This window comes from Monodon monoceros, unplaced genomic scaffold (assembly GCF_005190385.1).
Source record: "Monodon monoceros isolate NGI ecotype Baffin Bay Population unplaced genomic scaffold, NGI_Narwhal_1 Super_Scaffold_1, whole genome shotgun sequence".
NCBI classification, from domain to species: Eukaryota; Metazoa; Chordata; class Mammalia; order Artiodactyla; family Monodontidae; genus Monodon; species Monodon monoceros.
Genome location: NW_021703765.1, coordinates 50,392,964 through 50,417,918, shown reverse-complemented (window position 1 = coordinate 50,417,918; position 24,955 = coordinate 50,392,964). Strand labels below are relative to the sequence as shown.

The 24,955-nt window shown below is 37.9% G+C and overlaps 1 protein-coding gene and 1 pseudogene across 1 annotated transcript in view; one reads left to right on the top strand and one right to left on the bottom strand.

Annotated features, from left to right (window-relative positions):
* USP14 (ubiquitin specific peptidase 14) overlaps positions 1-23,110 on the bottom strand; it is a 46,206-nt gene extending 23,096 nt beyond the window's left edge. The window contains exons 1-5 of the mRNA XM_029222001.1: positions 22,903-23,110; positions 17,856-18,001; positions 15,503-15,535; positions 8,189-8,293; positions 7,353-7,456 (exon numbers count right to left, since the gene is read on the bottom strand). Coding sequence (XP_029077834.1) covers positions 7,353-7,456; positions 8,189-8,293; positions 15,503-15,535; positions 17,856-18,001; positions 22,903-22,918 — 404 coding nt within the window. The 5' untranslated portion in view covers positions 22,919-23,110. The remainder of the gene's footprint in view (positions 1-7,352; positions 7,457-8,188; positions 8,294-15,502; positions 15,536-17,855; positions 18,002-22,902) is intronic.
* Positions 6,301-6,695, top strand: LOC114898218 (annotated as a pseudogene).
* Positions 23,111-24,955: the final 1,845 nt, after the last annotated feature.

Below are 24,955 nucleotides of genomic sequence, written 5' to 3'. Positions count from 1 at the left end.
GGCCCGTGAGCCATGGCCGCTGAGCCTGCGCGTCCGGAGCCTGTGCTCCGTGGCGGGAAAGGCCACAACAGTGAGAGGCCCGCGTACCGCAAAAAAAACAAAAACAAACAAAAAAAAACAAACTTAATGCCTATTATACTTAATCACCTACAAAAAGAGGATGTCTTGACTCTTCTATCATCTGTGAAATATTCACAACATTCAGTCACAGATCAGATCAACCCAAACATTCATTGACAGAAAAATGAATAATTATTTGGTAGTATATACATACAATGGTGTACCCTACAGCATGGGTCCCCAACCCCCGGGACACTAAATGGTACTAGTATGTAGCCTCTTAGGAACCCAGCCGCACAGCAGGAGGTGAGCAGCAGGCAAGGGAGAGAAGCTTCATCTGTATTTACAGCTGCTCCCCATCGCTTGCATCACTGCCTGAGCTCCGCTTCCTGTCAGATCATCGGCCTCATTAGATTCTCATAGGAGTGCAAACTCTACTGTGAACTGCGCGTGTGAGGGATCTAGGCTGCTTGCTCCTTATGAGAATTTAATGCCTGATGATCTGAGGTGGAGCTGAGGCAGTGATGGGGAGTGGCTACAAATACAGATTATCATTAGCAGAGAGGTTTGACTGCACAGAGACCATAATAAACCAACTGCTTGCAGACTCATATCAAAACCCTATCAGTGAGTGACAAGTGAAAACCAGCTCAGGGCTCCCACTGATTCTGCATTATGGTGAGTTGTATAATTATTTCATTATATATTATAATGTAATAATAATAGAAATAAAGTGCACAGTAAATGTAATGCTCTGAATCATCCCGAAACCATTCCCCCCCACCCCCACACCGGTCCACGAAAACACTGTCTTCCATGAAACCAGTCCCCGCTGCCAAAATGCTGGGGACCACTGCCCTACAGCATGAACATGAATGAACACACACACAACATAGAAAAGCCAAATATAATGAGCCTGACTCGAATGAACATAATCTGTATGTTTCTGTTCATGAAGAGTTCAAAATAAGCAAAATTACTCAAAATTAGAAGTCAGGTGAGTATAACAACTTTGCAAAGAAGGGTGGGGGCAGTGGATAGGAAGGGATTGGTGAGGGGATTTTTGGAGTGCTAACAGAGCTCTGTTGATCCCCATCAGTTACAGGGATGTGTTCACTCTGGGATAATTCATTTGTATATGTTTCTATATAATTCAATAATTAAAAGCAAACTTTGGTTTTGCACAGCAAAGGAAACCATAAACAAAACGAAAATACAACAGGAGAAAATATTTGCAAATGATGCAACAGACAAGGGCTTAATTTCCAAAATATACGAACAGCTCATACAGCTCAATAACGAAAAAACAAACAAGCCAATCCAAAAATGGGCAGGGACTTCCCTGGTGGTCCAGTGGGTAAGCCTGCACACTCCCAATGCAGGGGGCCTGGGTTTGACCCCTGATTAGGGAACTAGATCCCACATGCATGCCACAACTAAATAGTCCACATGCTGCAACTAAGAAGCCCGCGTGCAGCAACTAGGAAGTCCAGATGCCACAACTAAGGATTCCGCATGCCGCAACAAAGATCCTGCATGCTGCAACTAAGACCCAATGCAGCAAAAAATAAATAGTATAAATAATAATAAATTTTTTAAAAATAATAATACCTTTAAAAAAGTCTACAAATAACAAATGCTGGAGAGGGTATGGAGAAAAGGGAACCCTCCTTACACAGCTGGTGGGAATATAAGCTGGTGCAGCCACTGTGGAAAACAGTATGGATGTTCCTCAGAAAAGTAAAAATAGAATTACCATATGATCCAGCAATTCTACTCCTGGACATATATCTGGACAAAACTATAATTCAAAAAGATACATACACCCCTATGTTCATAGCAGCACTGTTCACAATAGCCAAGACATGGAAACAACCTAAATGTTCATCGACAGCTGAATGGATAAAGAAGATGTGGCACACACATACAATGGAACACTACTCAGTCACAGAAAAGAAAGAAATAATGCCATTTGCAGCAACATGGATACAACTAGAGATTGTCATACTAAGTGAAGTAAGTCAGAAAGAGAAAGCCAAATACCATATGATATCACTTATATGTGGAATCTAAAATATGACACAAATGAACCTATCCCAGAAACAGAATCATGGACATAGAGAACAGACTGGTGGTTGCCAAGGGGGCGGGGGTTGGGGGAGGGGAGGGAGTGGGAGGTTGCGGTTATCAGATGTAAGCTTTTATATACAGAATGGATAAAACAAGGTCCTACTGTATAACACAGAGAACTATATTCAATATCCTGTGATAAACCATAACGGAAAAGAATATTAAAAAAACAGAATATATATATGTATAAACGAATCCCTTTGCTGGACAGCAGTAATTAACACAACACTGTAAATCAACTATACTTCAATAAGAAAAGCAAAAAACAAAAAACTTTGGGGCAAAAGGAAAAGATAAGAATTTATAACTTATTTTTTAAATATTTATTTATTTTGACTGCACCGGGTCTTAGTTGTGGCATACGTGATCTTTAGTTGTGGCATGCGGGCTGCTTAGTTGCGGCAAGTGGACTACTTAATTGCAGCATGCAAACTCTTACTTGTGGCATGCATGTGGGATCTAGTTCCCCAAACCAGGGATCAAACCCGGGCCCCTTGCATTGGGAGCACAGTGTCTTACCCACTGGACCACCAGGCAAGTCCCTTTTATAACATTTTTTAAAAAACATCTGAGCAATCTCATCTAATGAATAGAAAACAAGCAAAATCTCAGAATTAAATACTTTCATTCCTACATAAGAATAAATTAATGATCCAAGCATGCAACTTAAAAAATAATATAACAAGTCTAAGGAAAACAGAAATAAAACATTAATACAAACAAAAGTAGAACGAATCAGACAACTGAAAGAACTGAGTGAATAAATCTAATAGCTGATTCTGTGAAAAAATACACAAACCTCTGGCAAGGTAATCAAAAGAGAAAAAATAACTAATACGAAATAAAAATGGAGAAAAAAATAGATCCCAAAACAGAGTAACTCATATGCTAAAATAGTTCAAAGACATAGGGACAAATTCGTAGGAAACAATAAATTACCAAAACTGACTCAAAAAGACACAGAAAATGGACATTTAAAATGCCCCAAAAAGGGCTTCCCTGGTGGTGCAGTTGTTGAGAATCCGCCTGCCAATGCAGGGGACACGGGTTCGAGCCCTGGTCCAGGAGGATCCCACATGCCACAGAGCAACTAAGACCATACGCCACAACTACTGACCCTGCGCTGTAGAGCCTGTGAGCCACAGCTACTGAGCCCATGTGCTGCAACTACTGAAGCTTGCATGCCTAGAGTCCGTGCTCTGCAGCAAGAGAAGCCACCACAATGAGAAGCCCGCACACCGCAACGAAGAGTAGCTCCCACTTGCCGCAACTAGAGAAAAGCCCATGCGCAGCAATGAAGACCCAACACAGCCAAAAATAAATAAATAAATTTATAAAAATAAATAAAATGCCCCCAAAAAAGTTGGGTCCAGCCAATTTTATTGGTAAGTTCTATCAAAAATAGATCATTCCTCTACAAATTTGAAAATGAAAGTAAAATAGCAGTCTAGTAATTGCCAATGAAAAGACTATTTTGTACTTACTAAGAGTTGGCTTGCCAGTCTCCAATAAGACAAAAATATTGTCATGTGATACTGTCTTTTACAAGTAACATAGAATTTAAGAGTAATTTTTATTATATACACTTTTCACTTTAGGTTCTAAATTTAGAACTCCCACATTAAGATGAGGTTCCACTGTTGGGCAGCATCAAGCAAACCAGATTTTATCTGCAGGTATTGTTCTTGGCCCTCACTGCTTCTCTTCAGCTAATCCAGCCTGTTTCTCTTGAATGCGTTTTCTTTCTACTCTTCATCGGTATACATCCCACTCTCCAGAACCTGCCATACATTTGAGGATGAACTTCAGCATCTCCAGCAGTAAAGCATCTTTCATGGAATTGTCCTCTTTTCTTTCATTCCTATTTTATCAGTTAGTATCATTTTCCCAAAGACATACAACCCCATCCACATCATTCTGTATCGATTAAGTTAGTAAGTACAGGGGCTTCCACCCTCTTGCAACAACTTAGAATTCAAAATAGTTTACTTGGTTTCAAGAAAATGGAAGCAACAAGATGAAATCTCCCTGCTTATATAAAACTCAGAGAAGCTAACTCCAAAACATGAAAGAGAGCTCTCCTTGACGTAGAGGCTATAATAAGGAATCCCAGATGAAAAGAGTAAAGAGGAAGTCTTGGAAATAAGGCAAATCTGTCCCAACTAGCCACCCTCTATGACAGGGAGCTGCCCCAGCAAGCTACTCATTCAGATAATTTGCACTTGGAACACAAGAGAATACACTGCATAAGTACACCATCTTCAAAGAAATGAAGATCTATATATCCAAAGAGAACAAAGTTAAAGGACCAAACAGGAAAAAAAAAACCTTTAAATAAGAATACTTTGGAGCCTCAGAGAAATAAAAGCAGGAATCATATCCAAAACTTAAGAAAGGGAGATTTTATTAAAAAGAAGGTTGTGATAAATGAGCAGTTGTGAAACAAAGCTAACGTACAAATCAGTGAAATGTAAAACAGAACTGAGGCATTCTCCTAGAACACAGCACATAAAAATAAAAGTGCAGAGAAAAAAAAGACATTAGCAACAGATCCAAGAACCCCAATATTTAGAATATAAGAGGAAGGTAAAATAGAAGAGAAGCAATATCTGAAGAAATAATGGCTAAGAATGTCCCAGAGTTTAGGACAACAGTCCTCAGACTGAAAGCACCCACTGAGGGCTAAATGAGATAAATAAAAGAAAACCCACACTTAGGACTGTTGGAAAACGTTGAAAACAAAAATAAAGAGAAAACCCTAAAAGTTACTGACAGAAAAGATTAAGAATAGAGATTGATATTAGACCTCTCAGTAACCATGGGCACACTACAACAGTGGGGAAATAACTATGAATCTCTGAGGAAAAATAACTGACTTTAACATTTCCCAGCAAAGCTGTTCTGAAACAGTACCCGTTTACTTGGTAGTCTTCCTCCATCAGACCATCAGTACCTTGAAGACAGGTGCTCTGTCTTGTGCACTGGCAGTATATTAGTGGCAATCTAGGCAACTTCATGTAAATACCTGACAAGTGTTCACTTCAGAGAAATTCAGAAAACCTTCAGTTACTCTCAGGTTTCTGCATGTCCCTTCTCTCTCCTCTCTACTGCTCAATTTTATCAAAGCATTTCATAAGCCAGTAGGGGAGAAAAAACCACACAGCATTCATAAAGCTAAGAATCCAAACTGTAGTTCAGAATTCCACCACATATTAATAACTGGCAATGTATGAATCAAAACAGATGTAATAAATGTAGTCAGAATTAAATTACATATTTTTTTAAGTTACACATTTATACTCACTGAAGAGAAGGGACCCTCATTTTATAGACTATTTGATATGTTCTCAAAACATGAATAACTGTTTACTCTTGTAAATACAATAGTATAAAAACAAAGTTCTATTTCTTTTAAAAACTGTTACTCACTGGTATAAGGATAAACATACAACGTATGTGTTTCTAGACTAGAATTGAGAATCCAATCTTACTTTTTACTACATACATTATGGTCAATTAATTTTCAAAAAAGGTGCTAAGACAATTCAACAGGAAAGACTAGTCTTCTCAACAAATGGTACTGAAAGAACTAGACATCCGCATGCAAAAGAATGGGGAAAACTACCACCCACCATACAAAAAAATCACCTAAAAATGGATCATAGACCTAAATGTAAGAGCTAAAACTATATAACTCTTAAAAAAAATTTATGACCTAGAAATTAGGCAATGGTTTCTTACATATGACACCAAAAAAAAGAAAAAAAAATTCAACTACATCAAAATTTAAAATTTCTGTGCTACAAGAATGCGGTCAAGAAAGTGAAAAGACAACTCACAAAATGGAAGAAAATATTCGCAAATTACCTGAAAAAGGACTTGTACCCAGAATATATGAAGAACACTTACAACTGAATAATAAAAAGACAAACCATTTAAAGCATAGGAAAAGGATATGCTGATCAGACATTTCTACAAAGATATACAAATGGCCAATAAGCACATGAAAAGATGCTCAACATCATTAGTCACTAGGTAAATACAAATGAGGGCCACAATGAGATACCATTTCACCCTTAGAATGGCTATAATCAAAGACAGAGTCCCAAGATGGCAGCCACCATGAAGTTGACTACACAGATGTCAATGTTACATCTGAAGATCAACAAAAGATAAATGTGCACAGAATACAAGTAGAATCACACAGTTAAAGGAAGAAACAGAATTAAAAAAGAAACAGCTCCAAAATTTAGGAGATGCTTGTGAGGATATCACACTTGCAGATGACAACTGCTTAATGATATCTCATCAGATTAGTGATGTTTTCATTAGCCATTCTCAAGAAGAAACTTCAAGAAATGTTAGAAGCAAAGAAAAATTTCCAAAAAGAAATTGATACTTTAGAATCCAGAGTGGAATCAATGCAGCAGGTGTTAGCAGATTTGAAAGTTCAGTAATATGCAAAATTGGAGAACAGCATAAACCTTGAAGCAGAAGAACGCTAAACATTTTACAATACTTTTAAAATGTTGCTCAACACAGGTTACCATGTGACAGAGCCATCCACTCATAATCAAGAGAAATGAAAACAACTCATCTGCACAAAAACTTGTGCTTGAGTGTTCATAGCAGCATTATTCATAATAGCTAAAATACGGAAACAATCCAAATGTCCATCAACTGATGAATGGATAAACAAAACACAGTATATCCATACAATGGACTATTATTCATTCATACAAAGGAATGAAGTACTGAATCATGCTACAACATGGATGAACGTAGAAAACATTATGCTAAGTAAAAGAAGCCAGTCAGCAAAAAGACCACGTACTGTATGATCCCATTAATATGAAATGTCCAGAATAGGCAAATCTGTAAGACAAAAAGTAGATTAATGGTTGCCTAGGGCTGGAAGTGGGAAAGGTATAAGGAGCGACTGCTAATGAGTATGAGGTTTCTTCTTGGGGGGCAGGGGAATATTCTGAAATTAGACCGTGGTGATGGTTGCACAACCTTGTGAATATAATAAAGACCATCTAATTGAACATGTTAAAAGGGTGAATTGTACGATAAATGGATTATATCACGATAAAGCTGCTAATATATATATATATATATATATATATATATGACATAAAACAATCTCTCTTCTGTCTTACCTTTTAAGGGCATCTTTGAGTTCAGGTACAGAACGAATACACTGAACTGTAGCATTCATGTAACAAGTGTTACCAAGGTTTGTCAATCCACATGGTAATTCCATCTGATAAGGAAAAGGATTAAATCATTTTTAAAAGATGACACAGCATATATAAATCACTAAACACACTGAAGCAAATACAATTTACCAACTCATACCAATTTATTCTACCTTAACAATGTTTTATTTCCCTAACAAAAAATTTTACTTGCATCATGCGGACAATCATCCTGTTTTAATTCCCTTCTTAAAAATAATAAGAAAACAATCATATCAGTTCTGCCTCATCTGCAGGTTTATCACTGGAAGAGGGTAACAAAATATATACAGAAACACTTCAAAAAAATGAATGGTACTATATAAATGCTGGGTAGTAAAAATAATGATAATATTTGACAAGTGTGTGTTGGCCAGTTTCTAAACCAACACTGCATTTAAATTAAGGATAAATTGTATATTTTCAACATGGAAGGTTTTAAGAATTTAAATATCCCAGCATTTAAACTATTTAACTTCTTTGAGCCTGTTTTCCCATAAAATAATAGTAAACATTTAAATAGCACTATCTGCCAGACACATATTTATTACAGATATTCACTGACTTTATAATGAATTATTCAATTAAAAAAGGATTCCCTGAGCCAATTTCAAAGATAAAACTTTTATTTACTGCTAATAACATACATCTTAATATTGATTAAATCTTCAAAACATGTAGATGCTTTCTGAAAGGCATCTTACTAACTGTACTTCTTAAAAGTAGTGATCAAATATATAAAATGTGGTATGTCTTACAGCAGATGCTAACTGTTCTTCTGTCATGTCTTCTACGAAGACAGTTTTAGCTGAGGGCTCCTCAGGAAGAGCATCTGCTGACCCCATCATTAGTAAAGTCATTCCCTGTTTAAAAAAAAATTAATTTCATGAAAATGCTGAAAAGTTGATCACGTTTATGTGCAATGAAAGAAGCCAGACACAGAAAAACACATGTTGCATGCTTCTATTTGCTAGAAAAGGTAAATCTAGAGAGACACAAAGTAGATTAGTGGTTGCTAAAAATGAAGGTGAGAATAGGGAGTGTCTTTAAATGGGAACTCATTTCTTTCTGGGGTGATGAAAATATTCCAAAATGAGACTGTGGTGAAGGTTACGCAACTCTGTAAATACATTAAAGATCACTGAACTGTTAAAAAAAAAGTACTAGGGTGGCTGCCTCAGGCCACAGGTCACCTGCTTATCTGAAAAGGGGTATAAGGAAACTTCTTAGAATAGTGGAGCTTCTTTATCTTGACTGTGGTAGTGGTTTCATGACTGTATAAAGTTAACCAAATCCATCAAACTCTTACAATAAAGTAGGTGAATCTTACTCTCTATATACTATACGTCAATAAAGCTAACAGAAAAAACACAGTCACAAAGAAAGCTGAGAATGTTTTCAATATTGGAAAGGAGAGAATTCTTCAAATGATCATTAATATTTTGTGGCATCATTTCTCCCCATAACACAGTACGCACTGATAAGATTCTTTCTATGAAAGTCTATTGTGAAATGTAACCATTATTTACATTTGAATAGAAATATTTTGAAAGCACTGAAATCTCCATTATTAGAAAATATCAAACCAAACATATAAATTAGTTCAAAATATCTAATTGTATAATTCTACACATTATTAACTTAAGGGAATACTTATATTCAGTACAGATACACCATTCCATACAACAGAAGAACAATGGAGACACTGTCACCTTAAGTCTCATAATCCTGAAATGTGAACATCTTATTCAGTATCTTTCTGGAAGACAAAAACATCTGAGACAAAGACAGAGGGTAGAGAGGTTTAAAAGAAAAAAAAAGGCCAGAAGGAGAAATTTTTTTAAAAAAAAAAGGACAATAAAATAAAAATATCTAGACGAAGATTAAAATTAGTAAATTAATAAGGTCACCAAACTCAGTCTTATGAGTACCTATGTTCAAATCCAACAATCTTCATTCTATCACCTATTATTTTTATTTAAACTTTCTATAAGATAACAGCAAAGCAGTACTAAGCTATCACTAAAGAATCTTTCTTAAAAGACAACTGTCGGGCTTCCCTGGTGGCGCAGGGGTTAAGAATCCACCTGCCAATGCAGGGGACAAGGATTCGAGCCCTGGTCTGGGAAGATCCCATATGCCCCAGAGCAACCAACACTGTGTGCCACAACTACTGAGCCTGCGCTCTAGAACCTGTAAGCCACAACTACTGAGCCCGTGTGTCACAACTACTGAAGCCCGTGTGCCTAGAGCCTGTGCTCCGCAACAAGAGAAGCCACCGCAGTGAGAAGCCCACGCACCGCAACGAAGAGTAGCCCCCACTTGCCACAACTACAGAAAAGCCCGCATGCAGCAACGAAGACCCAACACAGCCAAAAATAAAATAAATAAAATAAATACATTTATTAAAAAAAGACAACTGTCTCAGGAAAACCAAATATCTGAGGAATATACTAGCAACAGTCAGAAAATACAACAGAAAAGAAAGAATACCAACAAATATCTAAGAGTAAACATAACAAGAAATATGTAATACTTTAATAAGAAAACTATAAAGCTTTACTTAGGGATATTAAAAAACACCTAAAGAAACTGAAGGACACGAAAGATTTCTGGAATAGAAAAATTATGTAAAGATGTGATTCCAAACTATCAAATAAATTTAACAAAATTCCTTTCTGAAACTTTAAAAAATGTTTCATTCATGTAGCAAATTCATACCCATGACAACAGCTAAGAAATTTCTGAAAAAGAAGAAAGACTAAAAACAACAATACCTTTAAAATTATTAAGAAAATAGATTACAAAATGAAGAATGTTGAGGACAATAATTTAGAAAAAAAATACTTTGAGTTCTCCACCTCATGATATGCCACACCCAAAATGAATTAGAAACTGAAGATTTAAACGTAAATAAAATGAAACAAATAATTACAAAACATTTGTTTATTTTCTAAAAAGTCTTACTGTTTTTGGAAGATTTTCTAAAATTGACATAAAAGATGAAAGGACTCATGTCTCTAGTATATAACTATATAAATCTTAAAAACTTGCCCATTACCACAATCAAAATTTTAAAGGACAAACTTAAAAAAAAAATCACTATATATAGGCACAATAGAAAAACAGGCAGTAGAGATAAGTAGAAAGCCAACAAAAAAGGCTTAAAATTAAATTAAATATGCTTCCACCTTAAGAAGCTAGCAGAAGTATATATTAAAATCAAAGTAAAAGGAGGAAATGAAGCAAAGAGGGGAAATCAATAAAATAATAAATGAACAAGCAAAAGTTAACTCTTTGGACTGGGGAGAAAAAAATATCAATGAAACTTTACAACCTCTGCCTAGATGATAAAGACAATAAGCAAGAAATCACAATTTGCCAATACAGGGGCTGGGGGAGGGGTGGAACGACAGAACTACAGATTCTAGAATCTGTAGGATATCCTGTAAGAATGTAGTATGACAGTCAATCCAACAATTTAAACTAAACAGACCAATTCCTTAAAAGACACTACCAAAACCGGTGTAAAGAAAATATAACATCTGAATAATCCTACATTTATTAAAGACTCTAAATTCTGAATTAAAAGTCTTCCCACCAAGAAAGCTCCAAGCCCAGAGAACTACACTAGAGAATTCTATGAGACACTAATATGTGTGTGTGTGTGTGTGTGTGTGTATATATAAACTCTTTCAGAAAAGAGGAGAGGTATGAATGCTTCATAACTCATTTTTTTCATAACTCATTTTATACGGTCAGCATTACACTGATAGCAAAAATCAAAGTTCAAGAAAACTACAAACCATCTCTCACAAAGAGACACAAAAATACTTAACAAAATACTACCAACAGAATCCACGTTATATAAAAAGGAAAATATATAATGACCAAGTGGTTTACTATTTCGAAAAAGGCAGTGTAGTTCATCACATTGAGATTAAAGGATTTAAAAAGAAAAATTTCAATATATATAGAAAAAGTATTTGCCAAAACTCAACTCCCATTCATGATAACTCTCAGCAAACTAGAAATAGAAGAGAACTTTCCTCAACCTGATGAACATCTGTAAAAAACCTGTACAACATCTGTAAAAAAGGGACCAAAATTCTACAATGGGCAAAACTACCCTATATATGTGTAGCTGTAGTCTCAAAAAAGAGGAAAGAGAAGGACAGACAGAAAAAATATCTAAAGAAATAGCTAAAGATTTTCTAAATTTAATAAAAACTATAAACACAGAGATCCAAGAGGTTTAAGCAGAATATAAAGAAAACCTGACCAAAACAAATTGCTGAAAACCAATAATGAGAAAAATCTCAAAAGCACCCAGGGAAAAAAGGACACATTACATGCAGAGGAACAATGATAAGAATGACAGCAACTGTACAAATGAGAAGACATCTTTCAAGTACTGAAAGAGTGTTAATCTAGAATTTAATACCAATCAAAAATGTTTTTCAAAAATGAAATGAAACCAAGAGTTTTTCAGAAAAACAAAAGCAGAGAAAACTCATAGACAGGCTCTGCAAAAAATGTAAAAAGGAAGTTCTCCAGGCAGAAGAAAATGATACCAGATGGCAATTTGGATCTGGATCCAAAGGAAGAGCACCAGAAATGGTAAATATGGGTTTTCTACGTTTTTTAATCTCTTTAAAGGATAAATGACTATTTAAAGCAAAAGTAGCAATGTAGAAAGTAAAAATAATAGCAATGTAGTATGGACTTTCTAACAGGTAGAAGTAAACTATATGTATGTATGACAACAACAGCACAAAGCAGGGAAATGGAAATACACTGTTGTAATAGTCTTATACTATGCCTGAAATCACTCGTTATAGATACATAATATAAACCTTACAACAGCAATTCAGAAACATCAAACATCATCACAGGACCCTTTATACCAACGGTTGGCAAACTTTTCCTATTAAAGGCCATATAATAAATATTTTAGAATTTCTGGGCCACATACCATCTTTGTTGCATATTCTTTGTTGTTTTCAACCCCACCCCTTTAAAAATATAAATATCATTCCTAACTTGCAGGCCTTACAAAAACAGGCTGCAGGCCAGATTTGGCTCAGAGTTCACAGTTTGATGACTCCTGCTTCACATTCTTAAAAATTGAGAACTTCTGTTATGTAGTTCTCAATATTTACCGTATTAGAAATTAAAACTGAGAAATTTTAATAATATTCATTCAAAAACAATAAACCCACTTAATGTTAAGATTAACATTTTTATGAAAGATAATTATATTCTCAAAACAAAACTAGTGAAGACTGATATTGTTCTACATTTTTTCAAATGTCTTTAATGTTTGGCTTAAGAGAAAACAGTGGATTTTCATATTTGTTTCTGTATTCAATCTGCTGCAGTATCACATGTCCCACAACCTCTGAAAAATTACTGTACATAATCAACAACAGAAAAGGCAAACAAAATCTTAATGTCAACTTGAAAATACATTTTTAAAATATGAAAACAGTTTTGATCTCAAGGATTCCTTGAAAGAGTCCTGGGTACTGCCTGGAGTTCCCGGGATACACTCAGAGAACTGTTACCCTAGAGAAATCATTAAAACTCTGGGAATGGAGGGGAGAATGGAAAATGACTGTTAATGAACACAGGGTTTCTTTTTGGATAATGATATGTTTTAAAACTAGACAGTGTTGACGGTTGCACAACTCTATGAATATAGCAGAACACACTGAAATGAACATTTTAAAGCGCTGAATTTCATAGTCAGTGAATTTTCTCAGAAAACTTATAAAAGCATAAATAACAAAACAGAGATAAAGCAAAGTCAGAGATAAACACAAAATTAAAAATAATCGAAAAGAAGGCAGCAAAAGAACAATGAGACAGAAAACAAATACCAAGATGGTAAATTAAACCCAAACATGTAGATAATAACACTGAACATAAGTGGTCTAAAGGTTCCAATTACAAAGTAGAGATTGTAAGACTGGATAAAAAAGCAAGACCCAAGTATATGCTAACCTAAAAAACTCCATTTTAAACAAAGACACAGATGTATTAAAAGCAAAAGGATGGGAAAATACATGAAATGCAAACAATAATTAAAAGAAATATGGCGTAGCTTTATTAAAGTCAAAGTAAAACTGAGAGCAAAGAATATTACCAAGGATAAAGAGGGACAGTTCACTGTGATGAAAGGTCAATTCATCAAGATTTAACGATCCTATATATGCATGCACCTAATAACAGAACTTGAAAATACACAAAACAAAACTGATACAACTGAAAGGAGACATAATCAAATCCACAATAATAGTTGGAGATTACAACACGCTTGATAAAAGAAGTAGACAGGGCTTCCCTGGTGGCGTGGTGGTTAAGAATCTGCCTGCCAATGCAGGGGACACGGGTTCGAGCCCTGTTCCGGGAAGATCCCACATGCAGCGGAGCAACTAAGCCCGTGCGCCACAACTACTGAGCCTGCGCTCTAGAGCCTGTGAGCCACGACTACTGAAGCCCACGTGCCTAGAGCCTGTGCTCCACAACAAGAGAAGCCACCACAATGAGAAGCCCGTGCACCACGACAAAGAGTAGCCTCTGCTCACCACAACTAGGGAAAGCCTGCACCCAGCAACGAAGACCCAACGCAGCCAAAAATAAATAAATAAAATAATTCCAAAAAAAAAAAAGGTAATGGGTTTGCTACTGCTACTTTTAAATGAATAATGTTTAATTTCTCAGCCTTAATTTCAAATACAATAAATATCGACGTAACCCATATATATGAAATTCTTTGGGGTTAAAAAATAATTTTTGAGGGCTTCCCTGATGGCGCAGTGGTTGGGGGTCCATCTGCCGATGCAGGGGACATGGGTTCGTGCCCTGGTCTGGGAGGGTCCCGCATGCCGCGGAGTGGCTGGGCCCGTGAGTCATGGCCGCTGAGCCTGCGCGTCCGGAGCCTGTGCTCCGCAACGGGAGAGGCCGCAACAGTGAGAGGCCCGCGTACCGCAAAAAAAAATAATAATTTTTGAGAGTGTAAAGAGGTCACAAAGACCAAGAAATCTGAGAACTGCACATGCCAAATATGCAAGGTTTAATAGTTAAAAATCAATGAGACTAGCCAGATTACCAGAATAAAAGAGAAAAATCATATGATCCTTTTAATCAGCAGAAAAGTACTTAAAATTCAAGAGCCATTCATAACTTAAAAGGTCTTAGTGAACTAGGAAATGACAAAGATGTCCACTCCCACCACTTTCTATTCAATGCTGTATTAGAAGTCCTAGCCAGTAAAGTAAGGCAAAAAAAGAAATAACAGCCGTAAAGACTGGAAAGGGAAAAGTAAAACTGCCTCTATTTGCAAAGAGCATGCTTACGTACATAGAAAACCCAATGGAATCTACAAAAAAACTACTGGAACTAGAAAGTGAATTTGGCAAGGTCACAGGTTAAAAATAAACTGTATTTTTATAATCTAGCCATGAACATTGGAAAACAAATTTTTTTAAAAGTATCATTAAATAGCCAAGAAATGTTAAGTTCCAGAATCTAACAAAAATCGTGCAAGCTCTCTATACTGAAAAATTATAAAACTGAGCTAAGAGAAATGGAGAAGTACACCTTATTTAAGGATTTCAGTACTCAATACCTTTAAGATGTTCATTCTCCCCAAACTGAACTACAGATTCAATGCAACCTAAACAAAATTCCAGGAGTCCGTTTGCTGGAATTGACTAATTCTAAAATTATAAGGAAATGCAAAGGAGTTAAAATATTCTTGAGGAAACAGAAAAAGTGGGAGAACTTACATTATCTTATTTCAAGACTTATTATAAAGCTTTAGTAATCAAGACCATGTGGTACTAGTATAAGGTTAATCAAATATATCAATGAAACGAGTCCAAAAATAGACCAACAAATGATTTTCAAGAGAGACTCTGACATAAATCAATGAGAAAAGGAAAATATTTTCAACAGATAGTGCTGGAACAACTGGATATACAGACAGAAATAAAGGCATTTGGAATACATTTTGTGTAATAATTAGGGAACTGCATTATAACTAGTGTTCTTAAGATAATACTTACATTTTTTATTTTGATGTTTCCCCAATCATCATCCTGTTTTAAAGACAAATAATAAACATTTAACCACCCCCATATAATCCAAACATAATCTAAAAATCAACTAATTTTAGATTTCTACTTCAAAATAGAAATTGTCTATACGCAGATTTTACTTAAAATTACTGTAATCAAAAGTATTTTTTAAAAAACAAAAAACAAACGCAGTCCTAAAACTAGTAAGTCTAACAATTGTTCAAACTACATAAGATACAATCTAAAAGGCAGTAAACTTGGCAGCACCAAAAGTACTGAAACACTTGACTGATGACAGATGCTAATTTTTTGCATATCTGGAACCAGCAGAGCTAATAACTAGCATATGTTTGACAAGAATAAAGAATAACTTCAAAAATGAAATAAGGTCTACATAATTAGGGTGATTATATAATTAATCACCCAAATCAAGAGACTCTTGAGAATGAAAGTGCTACTAAAAATTATACCTGGAGAGTAAACAAGACTACCCAAGGCAAACTAACCCTTAATAGTATTTGCTGCATCCACAAATGTTTCTCAAGTCCTACATTTCACATCTATGAATCAATTAACAAATACTTTGACTTCAGTATGTTCAATTTAAATCAAGTTTTCTTTTGAAATGCCATGATTGGTCCACAGATATTTTGGCAGCTAAAAGCCCTTCCCTTCAGGGGATACTCAGTTCCATATCACTCCTTCCTTTTTACCGAAGGTACCAGGCACTCAATACACCTCCCTTTGGTGGTGCCACTATTTCTTTTTGGGCATCCTGCTTCAAAGTAGAACAGTAAGTTTCTAAATGCCCTTCTCAGTTTAAGGGCTATTACTGCTAATCATAAGGAATGATAATTATAAATGTCTCCTCAAATAATGCCTCCTCCTACTTATCCAAGGTCACACAAAGCTGGGAAATGAACCCAGATCTGCTCGACTTGTAAATCACATGTTCTTTTGGTGCCTTACTATATGTTACTTAAGCCTCTCTGATGCTCAGTAAAATATGTAAAATACATTTACTTTCCTCATTTTTAATATACATACAGTTGACAATTAAAGAAAACAAAAGCCTGGCACAGAGTAAGTATTCAGTAAGTGGTAGCTATTAGTCATAGTTTCATTTAATTAGCATTTTTCTGTAATTCTCCACAGTATACCACCAGTACACAGTTCAGCACAAATTACATTACCAAGTTCACTAATGACCAAAAGCTCATACTGCAACTTGAGGGGAAACAATGTTTCTTCACCAATACCTGTTTTAAGGCCCAGCTAACAGGGGTAGCCAATCCTTATCTCTAAAGTTAATTAGAGCTCTTTAGCATTTCACATCTAACTCTTGAAGAAAGTGTATTTTAAAAACTATACTTATGGGCTTCCCTGGTGGCGCAGTGGTTGGGAGTCCGCCTGCCAATGCAGGGGACATGGGTTCGTGCCCCGGTCCGGGAAGATCCCACGTGCCGTGGAGCGGCTGGGACCGTGAGCCGTGGCCGCTGGGCCTGCGCGTCCGGAGCCTGTGCTCCGCAGCGGGAGAGGCCACGGCAGTGAGAGGCCCGCGTACCACACACAAAAAAACTTATATAGTATTACAAACGATAATAAAGAAAATACCTTCACATCTTTTCTGTGGCCCTTCATCAATGATACTGGTAAGCTTGGACTCTTAACTGTAATCAATGTGATCATTCCAAGGGAACTAATGGAAAACTTAAATTCCCTCTCTTTTAAACAAAAATTTCTTTCCTCCCATCTCCAGGCAGATGTTAGATAGTGATTACTTCTAAGAGAAAGGGGCTCCTTTTAATGGTAGGATACAAGAAAGGCCAAAGGAAAAATTAAGTTTTCCAGTATTCCAGAACCAGGGCCTTAGTAAATTTGGTACATTCGCATGTATATACAAAAACACATTGTGTAGTAGCCTTTAAAAAATAAATTTACCATACTGTTCCATATTTTTAACAGAGATAAAATTTCTAACCCCATAACTGAAAATTACTAAGGAAAAACAAATAGACTTTTTTAGTCTATACAAAATGAAATGCTTTTAACACACATTCATAAGAAAAAAATTCAAACACAGATAAATGGAAAGTGCCCCAGTCCCCTGACCCCCAGAGATAATCACTGATAAAATGCATTTTAAAATCAAAATTTTAATGATGCTTTATAATACAGTGTTTTGAAATGGCTACAATGTTCCTTCCTTAAACTAACATGAATAAGAGTTTTAATACCATAGACTATATACTCTCACCAAATAAAAAATACCTTAAATGCAACATTTTCTGGTGCTAGTTATTTTCACTAGTACATAATGAAAATATGGACTAAATTTTACCTTCAGTGTTCCCCCTTTCACCATAACCTTCTGTCTGGCCGGCTGGACTCCAGTCAGTGCAAAAAGCTGAGCCTTGAACACCATCGGAGGTTCATCAGTATTCAGTTCTACACCTTCAAATTTCTCCTTTCCCCATTTCACAGTAACTGCAAACAAACCATAATTTTTTTTTTAATTTACAAAATAACAAGACTTAAGATTTAGAAGATCCTTAAGGAACTATTAGGCTAGTTCTTAAAAGCCAAACTATGTCATTAATCTTTTTACACACCTAAGGCCTACCAAATCAGGAGTGAAGTGAATGCAATAGATCTTGGATAAAATTTAACTGGATCTAATCCAACTTCTCATTTGATAAATACGGAAATTGAGACTTAAAAGAAGCTCATTGATTAATGTCACAAAACCAGTCAGTAAATATACAGGGCTTCTAAATCCTACTCCAATAATATCTGCAAAATATGACCACACTGAAACACTTCCCAGAATAAAGTTCACAGACTTCAGAATGTGTTTATTTAAACAATCATTAAAATCAGTTGAATATTACATACTGCTGAAATAGAGAGGGGAAGAAAGGCTAGAGTATTTTGAGAAGAAAAAAAATTCTTGGGAAAATAAAGCACACTGAAAACAGGTTAAGGAATATAGATCCTGGATTATAAGAAGAAAGGTGTAGAAGAACTGAAAGGTCTGCCTCCTGAGCAAGAGGTGGTCAAATATTAAGAAGAATCCAAAAATATAGCTAAATTATTAAAAATTATAGAAATCCTACTTCACAGCCATTCAGATGGCTACAACAACAAAACCACAGAAGATAACAAGTGTTGGCAGGGATGTGGGGAAATTGGAACGCTTGTGCATTGCTCTGGGAATATAAAAATGGTACCGCCACTGTGACAGAAAGTATGGTGGTTCCTCAAAACTCAGGCATAGAATTACTACTATGTGATCCAGCAATTCCATTTCTAGGTATATACCCAAAAGTATGGCAACCAGGGAATCAAACTGATATTTGTATACCCATGTTCCTAGCAGCATTATTTCACAATAGCCTAGAAATGGGAGCAACCCAAGTGCCCATCAACAGTGGTATATACATACAATGGACATTAATCAGCCTTAAAAAAATAATGAAATTCTGACACATTCTACCACATGGATGAACCTTGGAGACATTATGCTAAGTGACACAAGCCAGTCACAAAAGGACAAATACTGTATGATTCTACTTACGTGAGGTACCTAGAGTGGTCAAATTCCTAGAGACAGAAAGAAGAATGGGGGTTGCCTGGTGGCTGGGGGAAATGGAAACAGGGGTACAGAGTTTCATTTTAGGAACGGGAAGAATTTCTAGAGGTGGGTGGTGATGACGGCTGCACAGCGATGTGAATGTACTCAGTGTTAAAAACTGTGCACTTAAAACTGTTTAAAACTACACTTTATGTTACATATATTTTACCACAATAAAAAAATTTCAATCTTATAAAATAGCTAACTTTTGAAATATGTTAACATAAACTAGGGAATTTCCTGGCGGTCCAGTGGTTAGGACTCCATGCTTTCACTGCCCAGGGCCCGGTTTCAATCCCTGGTCAGGGAACTAAGATCCCACAAGCCATACAGCACAGCCAAAAATAAATAAATAAACAAACAAACTCACTCACTCACTCAAGGATGTACATAGTTTTTTCCACTGAAAACTTTATACCTACTCAAAATGAGAATCCCATAATTAATAGTTGTCTAATTTCTCTGATTACTAAAATCAGAATATAAAAAAGTGACCCTGACTCCAAATCCCTATTCTTTCACTAGTTCAATTAACGTGTTAGCGTTCATTCAATGATAAGCCCAGTAACAAGGATTAGGGAGACTCTCTGTGAACTCACAGTTTAATAAAGGAGAGAGGGAAAAAGGTTAAAATAATTAACAATACAATATAAATATTACAAATGCTAGAGTAGCACAGTGGAATGCTTCACGAGGGAGGAAGGATTCTCTGGAGAAAGTGTTAACTGTGAGTTACCACTATCAATTTTGAGTCTCAAAGAAAAAATCAGGTGTTAGCCAGAGAATAAGAATAAAAGCATTCTTGGAAAAGACACTCAAAAGCATAAAGCAGCATAGTGTCCTCTGAGATACAAGTAATTCCCAGAGTGAAGGGGAAGCAGCTGAAAAAGGAGAAACTGACCAAAGATCAAGTCAGGGAAGATAACATAAGTCATGTTAAAACATACAGGCTTTAGGTTGTACAAAATGTGCAGTCCCTGAAAGGTTTTCATAAAGGCCACTTTGGTCTGGTTTGACCATTAGAACACTCTAGCAGCAGCAGAGAAAATACTGGTTTGAAGGGGGAACGACTACAATCATTGAGACAAACCAGAAACATATAACAATAATACAAACAAAAGAGAGAGGACTAAATCAAAACTGTATTAGAAATAATGAAGACGAATCTATCTGAAATTTATTTAGCTGTGTCACCATGGGCAAGTTAAACTTTTTGCTTACCCATAAACCAGGGGTTCCCAACCCCAGGGCCACGGACCATACCACACCATGGCCTGTTAGGAACCGGGCCGCACAGCAGGAGGTGAGCAGCAGGCGAGGGAAAGAAGCTTCTTCTGTATTTACAGCCGCTCCCCACGGCTTGCGGCTTGCGTTACCGCCTGAGCTCCACCTCCTGTCAGATCAGTGGCAGCATTAGATTCTCATAGGAGCACAAACCCTACAGTGAACTGCACATGTGAGGGATCTAGGTTGCACGCTCATTATGAGAATCTAATGCCTGATGATCTGAGGTGGAGCTGAGGCAGTGATGCTACCGCTGGGGAGCGGCTGCAAATACAGATTATCATTAGCAGACAGATCTGAATGCAGAGAGACCATAATAAATCAACTGCTTGCAGACTCATATCAAAACCCTATCAGTGAGTGGGAAGTGAAAACAAGCTCAGGACTCCCACTGATTCTGCATTATGGAGAGTTGTATAATTATTTCATTATATATTACAATGTAGTAATAATAGAAATAAAGTGCACAATAAATGTAATGTGCTTGAATCATCCCGAAACCATTTCCCCCCAACCCCTCCCCGGGACTGTGGAAAAACTGTCTTCCACGACTGGTCTCTGGTGCCAAAAAGGTTGAGGACCGCTGCCATAAAGGAGAATTATACTAGTACCACGGGACTATGTTGAATATTAAAACAAAGCAACATGTATAAAAAACATTAGCTTTGGGCTTCCCTGGTGGTGCAGTGGTTGAGAGTCCGCCTGCCGATGCAGGGGACACAGGTTCGTGCCCCGGTCCGGGAAGATCCCACATGCCGCGGAGTGGCTGGGCCCGTGAGCCATGGCCGCTGAGCCTGTGCGTCCGGAGCCTGTGCTCCGCAACGGGAGAGGCCACAACAGTGAGAGGCCCGCGTACCGCAAAAAAAAAAAAACAAAACAAAACAAACAAAAAAAAACATTAGCTTTGTACCAGACAAAAAAGTGTTCACTAATTTTTACAGCACTTCTTCTTAAACACGTAAGTGTCTGGACGTTTAATTTTCTATCAAAACTTATGACAGTACTTAAGATGTTCTTGTTTTAATACAGGGCTTTTTGCAGAATCTGAAAATACAGATTCTCAATATGGAGATGTCAAAGGAAGAAACCTTAGAAATCTACTTCAATTCCCTCATTTTGGAAATGAGGAAAAGATCTAATTAAATATTTAAGATGGAACTCAATTTCTAAGATAGAAAGTTTGGTGAGTACAGGCGTTTTTTGAGGGGAACAAACTACCTGTGTGTGTTTAAGTATTAGCATACACAGGTATTTACCGCCACTACTTAATTAATGCCACTTAAATTCTATACTGCATAAACAGAATATTTCAAGTACCATTCTACTGTTCCATTGTTGTGGCCTTAGAAAAAGAGGTTGAGCAATCATTATTAAAGCATTTGGGGACACACAGTTTTGAGGGCATTAGCCTGCTGTGGCCCCCTTTGCCTGGCAAAGCAATAAAGCTATTCTTTTATACTTCACCCAAAAGAACAAACAAAAAATCATTATTAAAGCATTCAAGATTCTAGAACATCAAGAATCCATGTCGAGTTTAAACATTATTCTTTTGTTTGATGTCATTCTTTGAAAACGCTGAATTTTCAATAAAGGAATTATGATAGAGTGTCAAGGATGGCCAATGAATCACACATCCATAGCCAACTGAAGCCACCACATACACTTTAGGGGCCATTTTGAATTACACTAGGAGACAGCAAAGTCCATTAACTCAGTAAAAACATGATCCCTGGCCAACCCCTTGGACTGCCATCACGCAAAAAAACCCTGTCAAACGCCAATCAAAAGGAAATGATACCCGCGACCATTTGTATTCCTTTACCTCTCAAAGCTAACACTGTGCTTCGGACGCAGAAACACAAAACAGTGTTTGATGAAATGAAAATGAAGCAAAAAGCTCGCAATCTGCCTCGGGATAAAAGTGAAATTGGTACAAACGGGGTGGTGGCAGCAAGGGGTAAGCGAAGGGAGGCTATGGAGGGAAACCCCCAGAACGAGGAAGGAAGGAAGGCTTAACCTCACATCTCTGGTCCCTCCATCACTCCCTTACCGAGGCTTCCCCTCCTGGCCGCTCCCTTCCACGGCTACGGCTACCCCTGAAGAGGTTCAGGAAATGCCACTGCACCTCCAGCCTGGTCCCTGCTGCCCCGTGACACAACCTCACCCTACCCCGCACGCGAGGACAGAGACAGAACTATTCTGCAGAGTCACCACTCAGAGGGGCGGACGGTCGCTGCTTCCCCACCTCCCCTCCGGCTCCCACCCCACGCACCCGGCGGCCCAGGAGGGGCACAGCTCCCTCGCGTTGCAGGGCCCGGAACTCGCAGGGAGAGAGAAAGGGGCCAGGGTCCCCTCCACGCCGCGGAATCCCCGCCCCGTGCTCAGCGGGGCACCCGCCCTGCAGGCCAGGCCTACACAGAGGCCTAGCCCCGGGCGAGACTGCGGAGCACGAGATGAGGAGGGCGCTCACCGGAGTAGAGCGGCATGGCAGGGCGCGCTAGGAGGCGGCGGCGGCGCAGAAAGGCTGGGCCTGGCAAGAGCGGCGAAAGGAAAGGGCCGCAAAGAAGCTGTGGCGGCGGCCGAGGCGGAGGCGCGGTAGTGGCGGCAGACACGGTGCGACAAGAGCCTCATTCAAACCGGCCACTGGCGATGACGCAGCAATACGCCGTCCGCTGGCCGAGCCACGGGGCGACTGAGGGGAGGAAGCGAGGCGGGGCCTGCGGGTGGAGAGACAAGGGAGGTGGGAACGGCCGGGTGCCCGGGGCCCCTGCGCTTCACAGGTGCGCGCCTGCGCACTGCACCCCGTCTGCGCCCACCGGCTCCCAGCCCCGCCCCGCCCCGCCCGGCTGCAGACATAGCGGGAACCTAGTGTCCCCGCCGCAGCCTCTTAGGAGGTCGTTCACCCGTTTCTAAACGGTGGGGCAGTACGAGCTGGGGTTTTATTCTCTCTGTTAATGTAGGCTGGAGAAGAGCCTTGCTCCGCCCCTCAACTTGGTCTACTTATTAATAAAAATGTCTAGGCCTCCCATTCAGGATTTTGCAACAAAAATAAACATCAAAATGATCTGAATATTTCAGAGATAGGTCTGTCTTGGTTGTAATGTATTACTGCTGTTTCTAACACCTGTTCGGACCCTAGGTTGGCTCTAGTAAACGAGTAGATAACAGCGCCCTTGACTGCCCCATGGAAGTTACGTGCAGCCCTCCACTTAATTGTTTTGGACCTGTTTCCTCAGCCTGGTAAATGAGGAAGATAGACTGGAAGGTTTCTGAGGCCTTTTTCAAACTCTAAATTGTCACGGCTGACATCAGTTTAAAACTTTCTAGATGAGTTAGAAAGGAAATAGAATCTGTAAATGAACGAAGGAATTCCGAAAACGTGGAAATTAAAATTGAGGTGCTTTCTTGCCTAATATAGAGGTTTTATAATGATCACCTATACTGCAAACGAGGAGTTGAAACTGTCCCTATTTCAAAATTAAACTGTCCATATGTTAAAACAGTGCAGCCCATAGGAGAGTGAGTTTTATCAGTCTACATCAGGAGTCTTACTCACCCTTCACTACTTCATTATTCAAGGCCTATCATAAAAATATGATCCAAAATGTGACCAAAATAACACAAAGATACGCAGAACGTTATTTAAAGTAATATGTGTAATATTAAGTGGAAAGAGTATATTGGATTTATTGAGTATATCGGATTTATGCAGTACATAAAACCATTGTTCATAGATTCAGACTTCTTAAAAAAATTTTAACATCTTTATTAGAGTATAATTGCTTTACAATCGTGTGTCAGTTTCTGCTTTACAACAAAGTGAATCAGTTATGCATATACATATGTCCCCATATCTCTTCCCTCTTGCATCTCCCTCCCTCCCACCCTCCCTGTCCCACCCCAGACTTCTTTTTTTAATTGAAGTATAGTTGATTTAAAAGTTGTGTTAGGGACTTCCCTGGTGGCGCAGTGGTTAAGAATCTGCCTGACAGTGCAGGGAACGTGGGTTCGATTCTTGTTGTGGGAAGATCCCACATGCCGCAGAGCAACTAAGCCAGTGTGCCACACCTACTGAGCCCACATGCCTAGAGCCTGTGCTCCGCAACAAAGAGAAGCCACCACAGTGAGAAGCCTGCGCACTGCAACAAAGAGTAGCCCCCGCTCGCCACAACTAGCGAAAGACCGCGCGCAGCAGGGAAGACCCAACACAGCCAAAAATAAATAAATATTAAAAAATAAAAGTTAGTTTCAGGTGTACAGAAAAGTGATTCTATATATTCTATATTATATATACATTGGAATATATATATATACTTTTTCAGATTCTTTTCCAGTGTAGATTACAAGGTATTGAATATACTTCTCTGTACTATACAGTGAGTCCTTGTTGTTTATTTTATGAATAGTAGTATCTGTTCATCTCAAACTCCTAATTTTTCCCTCCCCCCACTTTCCCCTTTGGTAACCATTATTTGTTTTCTATGTCTGAGTCTATTTCTGTTTTGTAAATAAGTTCACTTGTA